The sequence below is a fragment of the Somniosus microcephalus genome, chromosome 1 (genome assembly GCF_052327205.1).
Source record: "Somniosus microcephalus isolate GS21.2 chromosome 1, FLI_Smic_1.0, whole genome shotgun sequence".
NCBI lineage: Eukaryota > Metazoa > Chordata > Chondrichthyes > Squaliformes > Somniosidae > Somniosus > Somniosus microcephalus.
Window position 1 is genome coordinate 431991872 of NC_140987.1, and position 17096 is coordinate 432008967.

The following is a 17096-nucleotide window of genomic DNA, read 5'->3' on the forward strand; positions in this document are numbered from 1 at the left end:
AGGGCCCAGGAATTTAGGAGCCGAGGTGTGTAAATGCTTGGGTGCTTCTCCTCAGTGGGGGAATAGTTGAAGGCGAGCCACAAATGGGCAGAGTGGAATTTCCCATTCATGATACTACTACGTGGAACTTCACGAGACATCAAAAACATTCAGTAGTAATAATGGGAAAAGGGTGACGGAGAGACACCAGCCGGATCTTGCGTTCGACTGTTACACTGGTGGAGGTGCGGCGTGGTAGGCCTTGCCCCTGCTTGAAGGGTGCCCTCGGACTTTCACCAGTTACCCGGCCTAAGAGTCATCGGTATTTTCTGGACGGGCTTCCTTTTGTCTCCACAACACTATCCGTTCCATGTATTGATCACTGTTTTGTGTGAAGAAGAACTTCCTGATATCAGTCCTAAAATTGCCTCTTCAACTTGAGCCTGCGTACCCTTGACCCACTCTGTTCTCGCCTGGGGCCAGTCGTAGCCCTCCTAACTGTTGCCCAGGTGAGACCTGCTCAGTCGGCATAGTTCATGGATCAAACATTCCTGATCAGTCTGCCTTGGTATCATGCCAGCCAGTTTATTTATCCATTGAGTCATCAAAGGATCTCGCTGTCAAGTTATCTGAGGAAACAACTCATCAATCCGGCATCTGAATTTATAATATGCTTATTACAGCGACTGAACAGGAGCAAGCAACTTGGTTGAACCTTGTTAACTTAAGCTGGGTCTGTCCATAGTAAAGTAATTGTGGCAATTAAGTATCATTGCTGGATCTGACTGGCTGTAAAAGTGAATAAAAAGAGAGAAAGGCACTAAAAATAAAGGGCTAGAAATTACACTCTGGATCCTGGTGTATCTCCAGTGGAAATTTAGTCCGCGAATTAGTACTTTTATAATATTCAGGGTTATGGTGCGAGGCAGTAGAATATACTTTCCCTTGAATTACCCGATAACTGAAGGGAACCCAAGAAGCAATGCAGTATTATCCACCTTCTCTTCTTACCCTTCTTACCCATGGGCTGGAATTTGCGGTGGGTAATAACGGCAAACCAACAGCTTTCGCTGACATTACCCCTTTGAAACTGACCGCAACTTCAGGATGTAGCGCATGCGCACCCTAACACGGAACTCCTGAAATTGCGGTCAGTCATTCACTGTTCCTCCACTGGCTGCGCTGTGGACCGCCCCCGCCTCTGCCCCCCACTCCCCCGCCCCCCCCCCCCACCGTCCCACACACACAGTCGGCAATCAGTGTAATCTGTCAAATTAGGGAAACTGACAAAAACTTCGGCTCTTCTGCGGCAATACCGCTGTTAAATACCCCACTAAAAGTTAGGCCCTTTTGGATTAGGTGTAACTGGAATTTTAACAGCATATTGACTGTTAAACAAACGTTATGGCCCTGAAAAACTAATTTTAATTTTGTGGAGTGTCAAATTTATCGATTTTAATAAAAATTAAAAATTTTAAGAAACTTAAAAAAAATTATATTTAAAAAAAAAAGTTTGTTCCTCTTTATTTCAGGTTTACTTTTCCCCATGTGCGAGCACCCTAATCTTTGTTTTGCTTTCTCTAACGTTTAAAAAAAGTTAGAATCAAAGGAGCTTTTTCACTTCCTGGTTCTCGGTCTGTGAGAATTCTGCATGTGATTGGCTGCTTAGACAGCCTGCTGACGTCACAGCAGCTCGTATTAGGGATTCTCCATTAACTTGCACTGATTTCAACTGCACATTGGAAAAGCCGAACTTCTCGCCACAGAGATCGTGAGATCTTTGCGGGGAGCTTACTTCGGGGCCAGCGCCGAACGCCTTTGCTTCGCCACGGACCGCAAATTATGGGCCGTGATTTGATAAGCCCAAATCCCTTATATTCAGAAGAGCTGATCCTCTTTTAGGATTATATTTTCCCCTGCTCAATACTTTCAACAAAGAAACAGATGTGTATAAAAAGGCGGGATGCAGTCCTGGTAGAAAGCGCTAATGACTGTTTGACTGTAATGTCTGAGGAAGGATGTTCTTGCCATGGAGAGGGTGCAGCGAAGATTCACCATACTGATACCTGGGATGGTAGGAATGACGTATGAGGAGAGATTGGGTTGATTGGGCTTATACTCGCTGGAGTTTAGAAGAATGAGAGGGGACCTCATTGAAACTTATAAAATTCTAACAGGTCTAGACAGACTAGGTGCAGGAAGGATGTTCCCGATGGCTGGGGAGTCCAGAACCAGGAGTCACAGTCTAAGGATAAGGGGTAAGCCATTTAGGACAGAGATGAGGAGGAATTTCTTCACCCAGAGAGTGGTGAACCTGTGGAATTCTCTACCACAGAAGGCAGTGGAGGCCAATTCATTAAATATATTCAAGAAGGAGTTAGATATATTTCTTAAGGCTAAAGGGATCAAGGGATATGGGGAGAAGGCAGGGACAAGGTACTGAATTTGGATGATCAGCCATGATCTCATTGAATGGCAGAGCAGGCTTGAGGGGCCGAATGGCCTACTCCTGCTCCTATCTTCTATGTTTCTATGTATGCCCTAAGCTTCTCTTTCCAGAACTGGATTAACAAACACTACCAATAAGTGAATACAAAATCGGCATTTTGCTCTTAAGACTCCACTATCGTCACTGATGAACTCATAAAGCATTTTGCGGCCGGTGCAGTCAAATTAAATAATGAGTTTTTCACTCCAGGTCAGGCCTGGCATTATTGATGTTTCAAGAGCAGGGAGATGTAACATCACCGCAGTGAATAGAACAAGCCAGTATGGCGGTTGATGGGAGGGCTGTTGGAGCTAAGCCCCTAAATTAAATGCAGGTTATGAGGGCAAGCAGAGAGAGAATGACTGAAGAGAGAGAGGAAGCCTCTGCAGTGTTTATTTCTCTTTGAATTAGTCTGTAATCAGCGCTGAGCATTAAACCGCACACAGTATTTTTACACGCGCATGTGGAAACCCACCAGCCAGCTAGAGGACCTGAAGGGCTAGATTTCCGCTGTGTGCTAAGTGTGACAGAATTGTAAACCCACTCCTTGTAAATAGAGTTGTGATTTCATTACACAGAGGAAATCTTTCCCCCTGATAAGGTCAAAGTGCAGGTGCTTGAAACATGGCTTCGTTTACAGTATGACTGATAACAGATGGAGAATGTTGACCTTTCCTTTCGCATTTTAGGGTCTGCCAGGCGTGCCAGGAGGATCAGGTGTGAAAGGACAAAAGGGAGACTCATCAGTCACATCAGCAAAAGGTACGAATAAAACTTAACCGTCTCTGCACACACTCCCCACTCCAAAACGTGGCACAGAAGGTTCAGATTTGCATCGTGGCCAATTTATTTGGGATTTCAGGTTCATTCCTAAGTGAGGGCTAAGTGGGACTCTGGGGCAGGTTTTCCTGTTCCTGTGCCTGGGCATACTGGATCGCATGGGGGCAGCGCGTAGAGGAAGATCGGGTGGCCTCCCTCATGGGCATGAGATCCTCTTCGCCCTGATTTATTGGCGTGCTGCTTCTGCCATCCCAGTGAACTCAGCACAGGCCAGCACACTGTAAGGCTCTGTTCCAGACTCTGCAGTGCATTTACTCACTAAACCATTAGGGAAAAATAGCCATTTAAAAAAATTGGACAGTTCCAGAGGAAATCCAAAGGAATTCGCTAAAAATTGAAGCTTGAAAACTGTCTTGGCTGGGGTGCCTCTCGTCATGCATGTAAGAAGCAGAGTATTCCCATCTAGGTTTTATAGTGTCTCTGGGAAAATGCTGGCAATGAATGGCAGGAAAGACAAAGTTAGGGAATTTTTCTCCCAAATACAATTTTTTCTTTCGCACAGCACCATTTGAAGAGCAGGGAGTTCTTCTATTGTTCTGGCCAATAGTCTTCCCTCAACCAACACCATCCAAAAACAACGCTCACTACATTTCAAAGTATTTCATTGCACGTGATGTGCTTTCAGATGTTCCTGAGAGACAGGATAAGGCACTTCATAATTTAAAGTATTTTTTTCTTCCTTTCTCTAACACCCCCCTCTTACAGAGAATACAATACTCCTCCAATCCGATCAGCCAGAGCTCCTCAGTAATTGAATAAAGGCTATTTCCAATATGGGAGAGTGCACACTTTCTCAATTTAGTTATTGGATAGTCCTAACAATGAAAAGCAAAACTCCCTTGCCTCCCCTTCTCTTGAAGGCTGTGACTGATGCTGAGAGACCATTCCATAGGCACTCAGCACTCCACTATCTCAACCAAGTGGCCAGCCTTCATTCGTGAGCTCCTGAGTGACAGTGGGCTAATCAACCATGGGGAAGGGGAGGTGTTATAAATCTTATCATCGTAAAGAACTATTCATGAAATAACACTGGATGGCCAGCTGGTGGCGCCGTCCAAGGAGTATAAATACTCGGGCGTGGGTCCAGCTTGCCCAGGGACATATTGTAAGACAGGAACTAGTGAAGTACAACTAGACCTCCATGTTCTGAAACAAGTTGATTAAAGCCTTGCTTTATACTCGAACCAAGTGCGTAGTGAGTTTTATTACATCAGGAGGTATTGCAAAGAAGCCCAATCCTGCCCCTGCCTTAGCGATCCACATACTTGCATTTGTCAACAAGAACCACAACATCAAAGGATAAATATGAAACATAGTAAATTGGAGCAGGAATAGGCCATTCGGCCCATCGAGCCTGCTCCATCATTCAATATGATCATGGCTGATCCTCTATCTCAATACCATATTCCTGCTCTCTCCCCATACCCCTTGATGTCTTTTGTGTCTAGAAATCTATCTATCTCCTTTTTAAATATATTTAGTCACTTGGCCTCCACCGCCTTCTGTGGTAGAGAATTCCACAGGTTCACCACCTTCTGAGTGAAGAAAGTTCTCCTTATCTCAGTCCTAAATGTCCTACCCTGTATCCTGAGACTGTGACCCCTCGTTCTAGACACCCCAGCCAGGGGAAACATCCTCCCTGCATCCAGTCTGTCAAGCCCTGTCAGAATTTTATACGTTTCAATGAGATCCCCTCTCATTCTTCTAAACTCGAGTGAATACAGGCATAGTCGACCCAATCTCTCCTCATACGACAGTCCTGCTTTCCCAGGAATCAATCTGGTGAACCTTCGCTGCACTCCCTCTATGGCAAGTATATCCTTAGGTAAGGAATGAAGATGGCCACTTGACCCATCTCCATTTTAACATCCAGCGACACCCTAAAGTCCCCCACTTCAGCATCCGCTGTCTCCTAAATAATTCCAGGGCTTTTGTCTCCACAACACTGTCTGTTCCATGTATTGACCACTTTTAGTGTGAAGAAGAACTTCCTGATGCCAGTCCTAAAGTTACCTCCTTCTTCTCGGAACCTGTGTACCTTTGTCCCACTCAGTTCTTCGCTGTAGCCTGGGGGCCAGTTGTAGCACTCCCAGGTGAGACCTGCTCAGTCGGCATAGATGAGGGCTCATACCCGGAACCTTTCTAATCAGTCTGCCTTAGTATCATGCCAGTCATTGAGTCATCAGAGGATCTCACTGTCCAGTTATCTGAAGAACAGCTCATCAATCTGGCATCTGAGGTTAAAGTATGCTTGTTATAGCTACTAAATAGGAGCGAGCAACTTGGCTAAACCTTGTTAACTGAAGCTGGGTCTGTCTATAATAAAATAACTGTAGCAAATAACTATCATTGCTGGATCTGACTAGCTGTAAGAGTGAATAGAAAGATAGAAGGCACTTGATTCTAAAAGCAAAGGGCTAGAAATTACACTCTGGATAATAGTTTAAGAAACTTGAAATAAAAACACAGATTTAACATTTCAGGTTGATGACCTTGCGTTAGAGCTGGAAGAAGTTAGAGATTTAACAGTTTTTAAGGAAGTACGGAGGCAGGGAAAGGGCGTGGAGGAAGGAAAGAACAAAGGGGAAGGTCTGTGATAGGATAGAGAGCAGGAGTGATTGAATGACAAAAGGGATGATGGTGGAAGGCAAAAGTTTAAGCAAGTACAGAGCCAGTTCTGGCGAAAGGTCATCGACCTGAAACTTTGCCTCTGTTTCTCTCTCCACAGATGCTGCCTGACCTGCTGAGTATTTCCATCATTTTCTGTTTTTATTTCAGATTTCCAGCATCCGCAGTATTTTGTTTTAGTTTAGAAAGCTTAGTAGGATCGTCAGAAATGCCTCTGTTCACTATTTTAGCAGAGGCTTTAACTCGTTTATTGCGAACACGGAACAAAGGGAATTCAGGCACATGTATTAAATGTTTGTACACCAGAGTATAATTTCAAGATCACAGGCTTTCAGAGGTTGCTAAGTTTAAAAAAAAATTATTCCATTTTGAAGGGCCAAAGGGAGATCCCGGTACTCCAGGGCCAAGGGGACCATCAGGCACTCCAGGAAATCCAGGAAGAGATGGCTTTCCAGGATTACCAGGACCTCCAGGCATACCTGTAAGTATCATTCGAGTTCAGTGCTGCTTGTATGTGTTTTAATGTTGGTGGCAGTGGGGATGAATGAGAATGATACAACTTTACGGAGAACTATTGACTTATTGATATCTATTAACACGCTCCCTCATGGGAAAGGAGTTATATTGGCAGTCTGTCTGAGTCAGACCACCTTTCCACTGACCTGTTGGCCCATCACTCACGCATAACATTGAAGCTAAGTTACTCATCGATTTCTTCATAAATCTTCAACAAATTTATGGGAATGCCTACCAGTTGCAGAGCCTTGCTCCTGTCAAAGAAATGAGTTTGATCTCGCAAAGATCAAGGAAGTCCGGTACCAAGCATTCTGGTGACATAGTACAGTGGTGCTCCAATGTTCTCTGCTGCAGAATGGTATAATCTGGTACAGTGCCTGCCATTTTGCCACCAATGCTGTTATTAAGCTTAGGCTGACATAAGGGGTTGCCAAACACTTTCTCGCAGATAACAAAAGAAAACCGGTGGAATACCATCCTCATTCTTGAGTGCTTTCCAGTGGCCATTTTCGGAGTTGCACTGACGGAACCTGGGGAACATGTCACCTGCTTACCCTTTGAATTAAGGATGGTATGAAGAGGAGAAAAAAGAAATTGAAAGAAAAAATTATTTTCAAAAATGACTTTTGGAGAGAGGGAAAGGACAAAGTGCTGTGGTAATTTTGCTTGAGTAGTAATCAATACCCTTCAGCATAGACTTGATATCAGTATAGGATTAAAAGCATTTTGGATTGCAGCTGGCCCATGACTTTGTGACCTCTATGACACCAGTAGAGGTACAACATTGGCACTTAAAGGACCCTGCATTTATAGAAGCCTGGGGCGGGATCATGCCAGCCCTGGGGAGGCAGGTATGGAGGCGGGACTGCCGGGAAAATGGCAGAATTTGGGAGTGGGTGCCCAACCCGCCCACAATCCGCCTCCGTGCCATCTTGCCAGGAGGCGGGTAGCCGACCTGCGCTGGGTCCCGCCTCCTTGGAGGCGGGAAGGGGATTACAGCCACTTAACTGCCTGTTAACAGGTAGTTAACAGGCAGATAAGAGGATTATCCCCATTTTACCCACACAAGTACGGGCTTCCCAAAGGCTGCGAACCCCGCCAGGGTCACCGAGGCGAGTAGTGGGTCTGCGGGGGCCGGAGGGATGCAAAAGTGCGCTGTGAAGGTAAGTGATGGGTGCAAGTGTGGAGAGGTGAGTATGTGAGGTAAGTGGAAAGTGTTAGAAAAAGTGTACTTACCTTTGTTTCTTCCTACAGGCTTCAAGAGTTGGGTATGCGGAGAGTCTCGCACCTCCGCGGCAGAGATGACAGATGGCCGTTGCATTCTCCAATGCAACAACCATCTAATTTCTGCAAAAGAAAGAGGTTTGATCAGGTCTCGATGTCATCAATAGGCTATTGATATTGGGAGTAACCTCTCTTGCAACTCCATAGCATAGACATTTCTTTTATATTGTGATCCAACACAGGATAAAACTATGTTGACCCATTTCTTGTCATGCATGTATTACTTCTGAAACCAAGCATGAGGCAAGGCCACTGTGTGTGAAGGTGAGGACCCTGACTGGGAAATACTCAAAGTAACTCGAGATTCATTAAGCGTCTGGCAAACTACTTTTCTGTTTGGGCAAGGAGGCAAGTCAGAGGATTCATCTGCCATTTTTCTCATGATGACACCATCCCAATGGCGCTCAGTTATTAAATTGTCTTCAGCTTAAGCCATAGTATAATTCTGCTATTGAATTTGAAGTGATTTTTTTTTTTACATAGCGAGCATCCCATCTCCTGTCCCATTTTGTTCCCTGCAATCCTGAACATGCAGTCTCCCTAAGCGACCATTTTTTCCACACGTGAGCCTGAACAATAAGGATTTGCAGATTATTCCGTCGTGTGGGAGTCATCACAGGCAAACCTGATCTTGGCCTCATCGGTACACCTGCACTTTCTGGCAAGAACCACTGAGCAGTGGGAGCTTCAGCGTATCTTTCTCTTCCCTAGTCCAGAGGGACCACAGTCAGTCATAGTACCCCAATCATCATTGTAACTGAACAGTTAGCTCAACAGAGGCCAGGGATCAAGCTTGGGAGCTTCCTGGTTTGTGTGGCTCAGCACCACAGAAGACTTTAGTGGGTAAACTCATGTTCTTTCATGAATTCCTGCCTACATATGCCGCGGGTAGTATTTACCCACTGAGCCTTTGGGGGGGAGGTCATTCCAGTGATCTTAAAATGAATTTACAAAGTTTTGAATTTGTGATGATGAGGATATACGACACGAGATATTCTGTCCTTGACTATGAATGAAATACCATATGGTTTCACTGTAATATCTGAGGTCTATCTTGGTGTCACACAGGGTGACAGCGGAACCGGTTTTCCGGGTGTTAAAGGTCTCCCAGGCAGTCCAGGCAGAAAAGGTCCCCCAGGTGAGAGGGGTGCACCAGGCGTAGGATTACCAGGACCTCCAGGTTTCCAAGGCCCCGCAGGTGATCCAGGATTTGCAGGAATACCAGGACCGCCAGGTTTCCGAGGGTTACCAGGTATGGAATGAAATATTACCTGATCCATTTGTTTATATTCTTATTGAGGAAATTCTATTCGGTTGATGGGATGGAGCAACTTTATATACTGAAGGCTTATCATCAATGAAATGGTCAAGCACCTTTTAAAATTTACATAGATTCCTTTGATAACAATCTGCTCATTAAGATAGATGAAACCGTAATGTAATCAGTTGGATGGTTAACAACATCAGACATGGATTCCATGTTAGCTTGCAGGGGGGAGGGTACACCAGTGTAATTTGTATCTGTGGTCTGTGAAGTGGTACTTGTGCGATGGTTGTAGATTAGAGATTTAATGAGTTCTGTTATTCTCGTTACAATGTACAAAGTCTATGGTGTAGAATGGAAATTGAGTATGTTCCTGTTTAAACTCCGTGCAATCCACCTGGAAGCCAATATACCTCATCTCCCTTGGTCCCGAGTGACAATGGCAGCCAGGCGCCAGGTTTTTCAGCAGCATGGGCAGATCCTGAGTTAAGCTGGGGAAGAGCGATCTCCTCGCATAGGGAATCACTGCCCCCTGAGGTCGCTGGCCTTAGAAAGGGGTGGCTGGAGGTGCCTCACCTTTACATGGCCAACCAGAAGATCCTGGAAATAGCGAGGACCCAATGAAACTGGGTCCCTGCTGCTTCCCAGTGGCTACCAGCAGACTCCTGCCAGAGTTACAGCAGGAGTCCAGCGGAACCCCCCGAGGAAATTTAGGGCCAGAGCTTTTCTTCCTCCAAATTTACATCGTATTTACAGCACAGAAACTATCCATTCGGCCCGACTGGTCCGTGTCGGTGTTTATGCTCCACACAAGCCTCCTCTCACCACTCTTCATCTAACCTCATCAACATATCCTTCTATTCCTTTCTCCCTCGTGTTTATCTAGCTTCCCCTTAAATGCATCAATGCTATTCGCCTCAACTACTCTTTGTGGTAGCAAGTTTCACATTCTAATCACGCTCCGGGTAAAGAAGTTTCTCCTGAATTCCCTATTGGATTTATTAGTGACTATCTTATATTTATGGCCCCTAGTTCTGGTCTTGCCTGTTAGTGGAAACATCTTCTCTATGTCTACCCTATTAAACTCTTTCATGATCTTAAAACATCTCTATCAGGCCACTTCTAGAGAAAAGAGCCCCAGCCTGTTCAATCTTTCCTGATAGGTATAACCTCTCAGTTCTGGTACCATTCTAGTAAATCTTTTTTCCACCTTTACCAGCGCTTCTACATCTTTTTTATAATATGGAGACCAGAACTGTTCATAGTACAGTACTCCAAGTGTGGTCTAACCAAGGTTCTATACACGTTTAACATAACTTCTCCATTTTTCAATTCTGTCCCTCTAGAAATGAACCCCAGTGCTTTGTTTGAATTTTTTTTATAGTCTTATTAATCTGCGTCATTACTTTTTAATGATTTGTATATCTGTACCCACAGACCCCTCTGCTCCTCTATCCCATTTAGACACTTTTTTTCCAAAGAGTATGTGGGCTCCTTATTTTTCCTACCAAAATGTAGCACCTCAAACTTATCTATATTGAAGTTAATTTGCCAATTGCATGCCTATTCTGCAAGTTCATTAATGTGTTCCTACATTTTGTCGCAGTCCTGCTCTTTATTACCTACACCCCTCCCCCATTTGGTGTCAGCTACAAATTTTGAAATTGTACTTCCGATTCTTGAGTAAAAATCGTTTACGTAAATGGTGAACAACAGTGGTCCTCGCACCGATCCTTGTGGAATTCCGCTTCCTACCTTTTGCCACTCTGAGTAACTTCCTTTAACCCCTACTCTCTGTTTTCTGTTTTGTAGCCAGCTTGCTATCCATTGTGCTACTTGTCCCCTGACTCTACATGTTCTGACCTTAGCCATGAGCCTACTATGCGGTACCTTATCGAAGGCCTTTTGGAAATCCACATATATTACATCTACTACATTATCCTTATCTATCCTTTCTGTTACTTCTTCAAATAATTCGATAAGTTTGGTCAAGCATGACCTTCCCTTTTGAAATCCATGCTGACTACACATTGTTGTATTTTCTGTTTCCTGATGTTTTTCTATTACAACTTTGAGTAAGGATTCCATTATCTTTCCTACCACCCATGTTAAGCTAATTGGTCTATAGTTCCCTGGACTTGTTTTATCTCCCTTTTTAAATATAGGAATCACATTAGTTGTCCGCCAGTCCTCTGGCACTATTTATAGAATAGAATCATAGAAAGTTACAGCACAGAGGGAGGCCATTCGGTCCGTTGTGCCTGTGCTGGCTCTTTGTGTGTGTTCAGTCGTGCTTAGACCCACACCCCCGCTTTTTGTCTGTAACCCTGTAAGTTGCTCATCCTCGAGTACCTGTCCAACTCTGTTTTAAAATTATTTATGGAATCGGCTTCCACCACCTTTTCAGGTAGAGTATTCCAGATCCCGACAACTCTCTGAGTGAAAACATTTCTCTTCATCTCCCCTCTAAATCTTTTTCCAATGATTTTGCATCTACAACCTCCAGTTATTGGCCCACTTGCCAGAGGGAATATTTTTTCCCTATTTACTCTGTCAAAACCTCTCATCATCTTGAAAACCTCGATTAGGTCACCTCTTAACCTTCTCTGTTCCAAGGAGAACAGTCCTAACTTTCCCAACCTCTCCTCATAACTGAAGTCCTTCATCCCTGGTAACATCCTGGTAAACCTCCTCTGTACCCTTTCCAAGGCCTTTACAGCTTTCCTAAAGTGTGGTGCCCAGAACTGTCCACAATACTCCAGCTGAGGCCTAATCAGTGATTTATAAAGTTCTAGGCGTCTAGCATGATCTCTTTGCTTTTATATTCTATTCCTTTATTTAAAAAAACAAATAACCCATATGCTTTTTTGACCAACTTATCAACTTGCCCTACCTTTAAGTATTTCTGTATATGGACACCAAGGTCTCTCTGCTCATCTACACTTATCAAAAACGTGCCAGTCACAGCATACTGCTTTTCCATATTAGTCCTCCCAAAGTGCTTCATTTCTCACTTCTCCGCATTGAACTCCATTTGCCGTGCTTCTGCCAATTTCACCATCCTATCTATGTCAGCCTGAAGCCTATAACTATCCTCATCATGATCTACTACTTTGCCAAGTTTCGTATCATCTGCAAACTTTATAATGCAGCTCCCTACTCCTGAGTCTAGGGGGTAGATTTTGCCGAACCTGTCGGGAAGAAGGCGGGACTTCCCCTTTCAGGTTTTTGACCCGCCTACTTCGACGTCCGGTCAATCCGCGCGATTTTCCCTTGATTGACCTTGTTGAGCCAGCCCAGCGGGCTCAGCAGGCCAATTAAGGGCCACCCAGCAACAGGTGACGTCACAGACTGAAATTTCATCTGTCAAGAGTTCTTTGACAGATGAAATATCAGTGCCTCACAGCTGTTTGAAGTTGTGAAACACTGACACTCTGAGTTCTAAGCAGAGTCATTCTGCACAGACTCAGTTAGAACTCTCAGCAGCACTCAAAGCTGAAGGCTGTCACTTTTGACAGATCGCAGCCGTTCAGCTTTCAGTTCCGGCTGAGTGATGCGCTCCCGACGGCTACAGGAAGAAAGGCTGTCAAGGTAAGTACAGGTAAGTAAAAGTTCTTTACACACTTTAGACACACCAAACACACTTACCTTTGCACTCATGCACCCATCACTCACCTGAGCGTCGACATCGCGACCCCTCCAACTCCTTCAACCCGATGGCCCGCCTGCTCTACCTGGCGCGGTTTGGAGCCGTTGGGAAACCCACACGAAACCCCTCAAAATAGGGATTAGGCTAAAAACTGCCTGTTAACTACCTGTTAACAGGCAGTTAATTGGCACTAATCCCTTCCCGCCTGGGGTCGGCGGGTCCCAGTGCGGGGCAGGTACCCGCCGCCCTGAAACTTACGTGGGGCGGGGTTTTGGGCGGGATGGTGTCAGGACCCCCAAATTCGGGATTTCCCCCCCCCCCCACACGCCTGAAACCCCGCCTGACGGCTCCTCGAAAATCTAGCCCTAGGTCTTCTATAAAAATTGCAACGATAATGGACCCAAAACTGAACCTTGGGGAACACCACTGCACATAAGAAATAAGTGCAGGAATAGGCCACTAGGCCCCTCGAGCCTGCTCTGCCATTCAATAAGATCACTGCTGATCTTGGGCTCAAAGCCACTGCCCTGCCCGCTCCCCATAACCCTTCACTCCCTTATCTTGCAAAAATCTGTCTATCTCCACCTTAAATGTATTTAATGACCCAGCCTCCACGGCTCTCTGGGGCAGAAAATTCCACAGATTTATGACCCTGAGAGAAGAAATTCCTCCTCATCTCAGTTCTAAAAGGACGACTCTTTATTCTAAAACTGTGCCCCCGCGTTCTAGATTTCCCCACGGGGGGGAAACATCCTCTCTGCATCTACCTTGTCGAGCCCCCTCAGTATCTTATGTGTTTCAATAAGATCACCTCTCATTCTTTTAAATTCCAATGAGTATAGGCCCAGCCTTCTCAACCTTTCCTCATAAGTCAACCCCCTCATCTCTGGAATTAACCTAGTGAATCATCTCTGAACTGCCTCCAATGCAAATATACCCTTCCTTAAATAAGGAGACCAAAACTGTACACAGTACTCAAGGTGTGGTCTCACCAATACCTTGTACAGTTGTAGTAGGATATCTCCTCGTCTGAAAAACACCCATCCACCACCACCCTCTGCTTCCTGCCACTGTTCAATTTTGTATCCATACTGCCACTTTCCCCTTCATTCCACGGGCTTTTATCTTCCTAATATGCCTCCTGTGTGGCACTTTGTGAAAAGCCTTCCAAAAGTCCATATATACAACATTTACTGCACTACCTTGATCAACTTTCTCTGTTACCTCACCAAAGAATTCAGTCAAGTACATCAGACACAATTTACCTTCAACAAATCCATGCTGGCTCTCCTTGATTCACTCATGCCTTTCCAAATGAAAGTTTATTTTTATCCCTGATAATGTTTTCCAATAACTTCCCCACCACTGATGTTAGGCTGACTGGCCTCTAGTTTCCTGGTCTATTTCTTGAATAGTGATATAACATTAGCAACTCTCCAGTCCTCCAGCACTACTCCTGTATCCAATGAGGATTGAACGATTGTGACCAATTCCTCTGCTGTTTCTACCTTTGCTTCTTTCAGCAACCGAGGATGCATTACATCTGGACCCGGTGACTTACCAACTTTCAGTAATGCTAATCTTTTTAGTACGTCTTCTCTATCTATTATTATTCTGTCCATAACTTCCCTCTCCTCTTAGTGTAACCTTCACATCATCCACTTCCTTTGTGAAGACAGATGCAAAGTACTCATTTAATACTTTTGCCATGTCCTCTGCCTCCACATGAAGATTTCCCTTTGGGTCCTTAATAGGCCCAACTTTTTCCCTAGCAAACCACTTGCATTTATGGGCTAGAAATTCGGTGCATTTGCGCCTCTCGTTAGCGCCCCCGGGGGGGAACGTCATCGCCGCGCGCAGCACCCCGTTTTCACCCCACCTGCAAAATTGGCCCGCGCCCCCTGAATCTGTGCCAGGCGATGACAGCGACCGATTCAGGGGGCGGGAACGGAGCGGCAGGAGACTCACGGGGCGCTAAGTAAAGGGGAGGTGGCGGGCAGGGGGGAAAAAAATCAGCCGACATACTTGTTGCGGCCCGTTGTGTCTTTGAACGTGGGGTCCGTGCTGCGATCTGGCAGCCCGGCGCTCCTCTTGTGTGCCGGGCTGCTGGCACGGCACCCCGCTCCCCGGTGGTCCAGGTAGGGCCCCGCAGAGTTGTGAGCTTGGGCCCTCCTTTAATGAGGGAAAGAGCCCTTCCATGCGGCAGCGCTACGTGGCCCAGTGCCCAACCCCCGGTATTTGGGGTTAGCACTCTAAGAAGGAAGTGGAGCGCTTGAATTAGCATTCCACCTCCCTCTTGGGACACTAAAACTGAAGTTAGTGATTGCCGGTGCTATTTTTCGCCGGCCGCTAAATTTAGCGCCCAGGCAATGTTAGCGATCCAAAATGGTCACTGACGAACTTTTCCCCCTTTGTGGTTATAAAAAGTTTTAGTTTAATGTTGCATTCAATTTAATGTTGTCTTCAATTCCCTCCTGAACTTTCCATAATCTTCCTAGTTATTAACTGAATCTTGCTCCCGGCATTTGTCATAAACCTCCTTTTTCTGTTTTATGTTAACTTTTATTTCTTTTGTCATCCAAGGCGCATTAGCTTTTGATGCTCTACCTTTTCTGTTCAAAGGAATATGCCTGGTTTGTACCTGAACTATCTCTTCCTTGAATGCCCTCTATTGCTCCATTACTGCTTAGCCCTGCAATCGCCTTTTCCAATCTACCTGTGCTAGGTCCCTTCTTAAATTACTGAAATGAGCTCTTCCCCAGTTTAGCATTTCAATATTTTTGGGTCTCTATCCATAATTACTTTAAACCAAATTATGTTGTGGTCACTGTTGGCTATATGATCTCCTAATGTAACGCACTCCACTTGTCCTACTTCATTTCCCAGAACCAGATTCCAGCACTTTGTTCCAGTCCTACTCAGGTCCCCTCCCTCACTTCTTTTTCCAGTACATTGATGACTGTATCGGTGCCGTTTCCTGCTCTCGCCCTGAACTAGAAAATTTCATTCACTTTGCTTCAAGTTTCCACCCTTCCCTCACCTTAACATGGTCCATCTCCCACTCTTCACATCCCTTCCTTTACTTCTCTGTCTCCATTTCTGGCGATAGGCTATCGACAAACATCCACTACAAACCCACTGACTCCCACAGCTACCTGGACTACACTTCCTCCCACCCCGCTTCCTGTAAGGACTCTATTCGATTCTCCCAGTTTCTACGTCTCCGCCGCATCTGTTCTGACGATGCCACCTTCCATACCAGTGCTTCCGATATGTCTTCCTTTTTCCTCAACCGAGGATTCCCCTCTACCATGGTTGGTATGGCCCTCGACCGTGTCCGTTCCATTTCCTGCACTTCTGCTCTCACCCCTTCTCCCTCTCAGAACTACAATAGGGTTACCCTTGTCCTCACCTTTCACCCCACCAGCCTCCACATTCAACGGATCACCCTCCGCCATTTCCGCCACCTCCAACGTGATCCCACCACCAAATGCATATTCCCCTCCCCTTTCAGCATTCCGAAAGGACTGCTCCCTCCGCAACACCCTGGTCCACTCCTCAATCACCCCCAGCAGCCCCTCCCCTCCCCACGGCACCTTCCCATGCAAGCACAGGGAATGCAACACCTGCCCTTTTACCTCCTCCTTTCCCACTGTCTAGGGCCCCAAATACCCCTTCCAGGTGAAACAGCAATTTACTTGTACTTCTTGCAATTTAGTATACTGTATTCGCTGCTCACGATGCGGTCTCCTCTACATTGGGGAGACCAGCTTTGCGGAACACCTCCGTTCAGTCCGTATGGGTGACCCCGAGCTTCCGGTCGCCTGTCACTTTAATTCTCCGCTCCACTCCCACTCTGACCTCTCGGTCCTCGGCCTCTTACACTGTTCCAATGAAGCTCAACATAAGCTCGAGGAACAGCACCTCATCTTTCGAGTAGGCACTTTACAGCCTTCTGGACTCAACATTGAGTTCAGCAATTTCAGACCATAACCCCCCCCTTTTTTTCAGGCGGCAGCTGTTGATGATTCTGCCATCCCCATTTGCAACATTTAATCTCTCCTGCCTTCAATCCTAGCACAGACTGTTCCATTCATTCCTTCCTCCCCCCCTCTTTCCCTGCCTCTGTACCTGCTTAAAACCTGTTACTTCTCTTACTTTTTCCAGTTCTGACAAAAGGTCCCAGACCTGAAACGTTAACTCTGTTTCTCTCTCCATGGATGCTGCCTGGCCTGCTGAGTGTTTCCAGCATTTTCTGTTATTATTTCTGCTTCCTTCCTTGTTGGACTGGAGATATATTGATCGATAAAGTTCTCCTGTGCACGTATCAGAAATTCTTCTCCTTCCCTACCCGTGGCACTATATTTTTCCCAGTCTATATTAGAGTAATTAAAATCTCCTAATATTACTACATTTTTGTTACATGCCTTTGAAATTTGCCAACAAAT

The 17096-nt window shown here is 45.5% G+C and overlaps 1 protein-coding gene across 4 annotated transcripts in view; it reads left to right on the top strand.

Moving 5' to 3' along the window:
• The window catches only part of LOC147125292 (uncharacterized), a 534520-nt gene that overhangs the window by 379016 nt on the left and 138408 nt on the right, over positions 1-17096 (top strand). For all 4 annotated transcript variants that reach the window (XM_086000735.1, XM_086000743.1, XM_086000728.1 and 1 more), the window contains exons 23-25: positions 3157-3229; positions 6310-6416; positions 8804-8987. In XM_086000735.1, coding sequence (XP_085856861.1) covers positions 3157-3229; positions 6310-6416; positions 8804-8987 — 364 coding nt within the window. The remainder of the gene's footprint in view (positions 1-3156; positions 3230-6309; positions 6417-8803; positions 8988-17096) is intronic.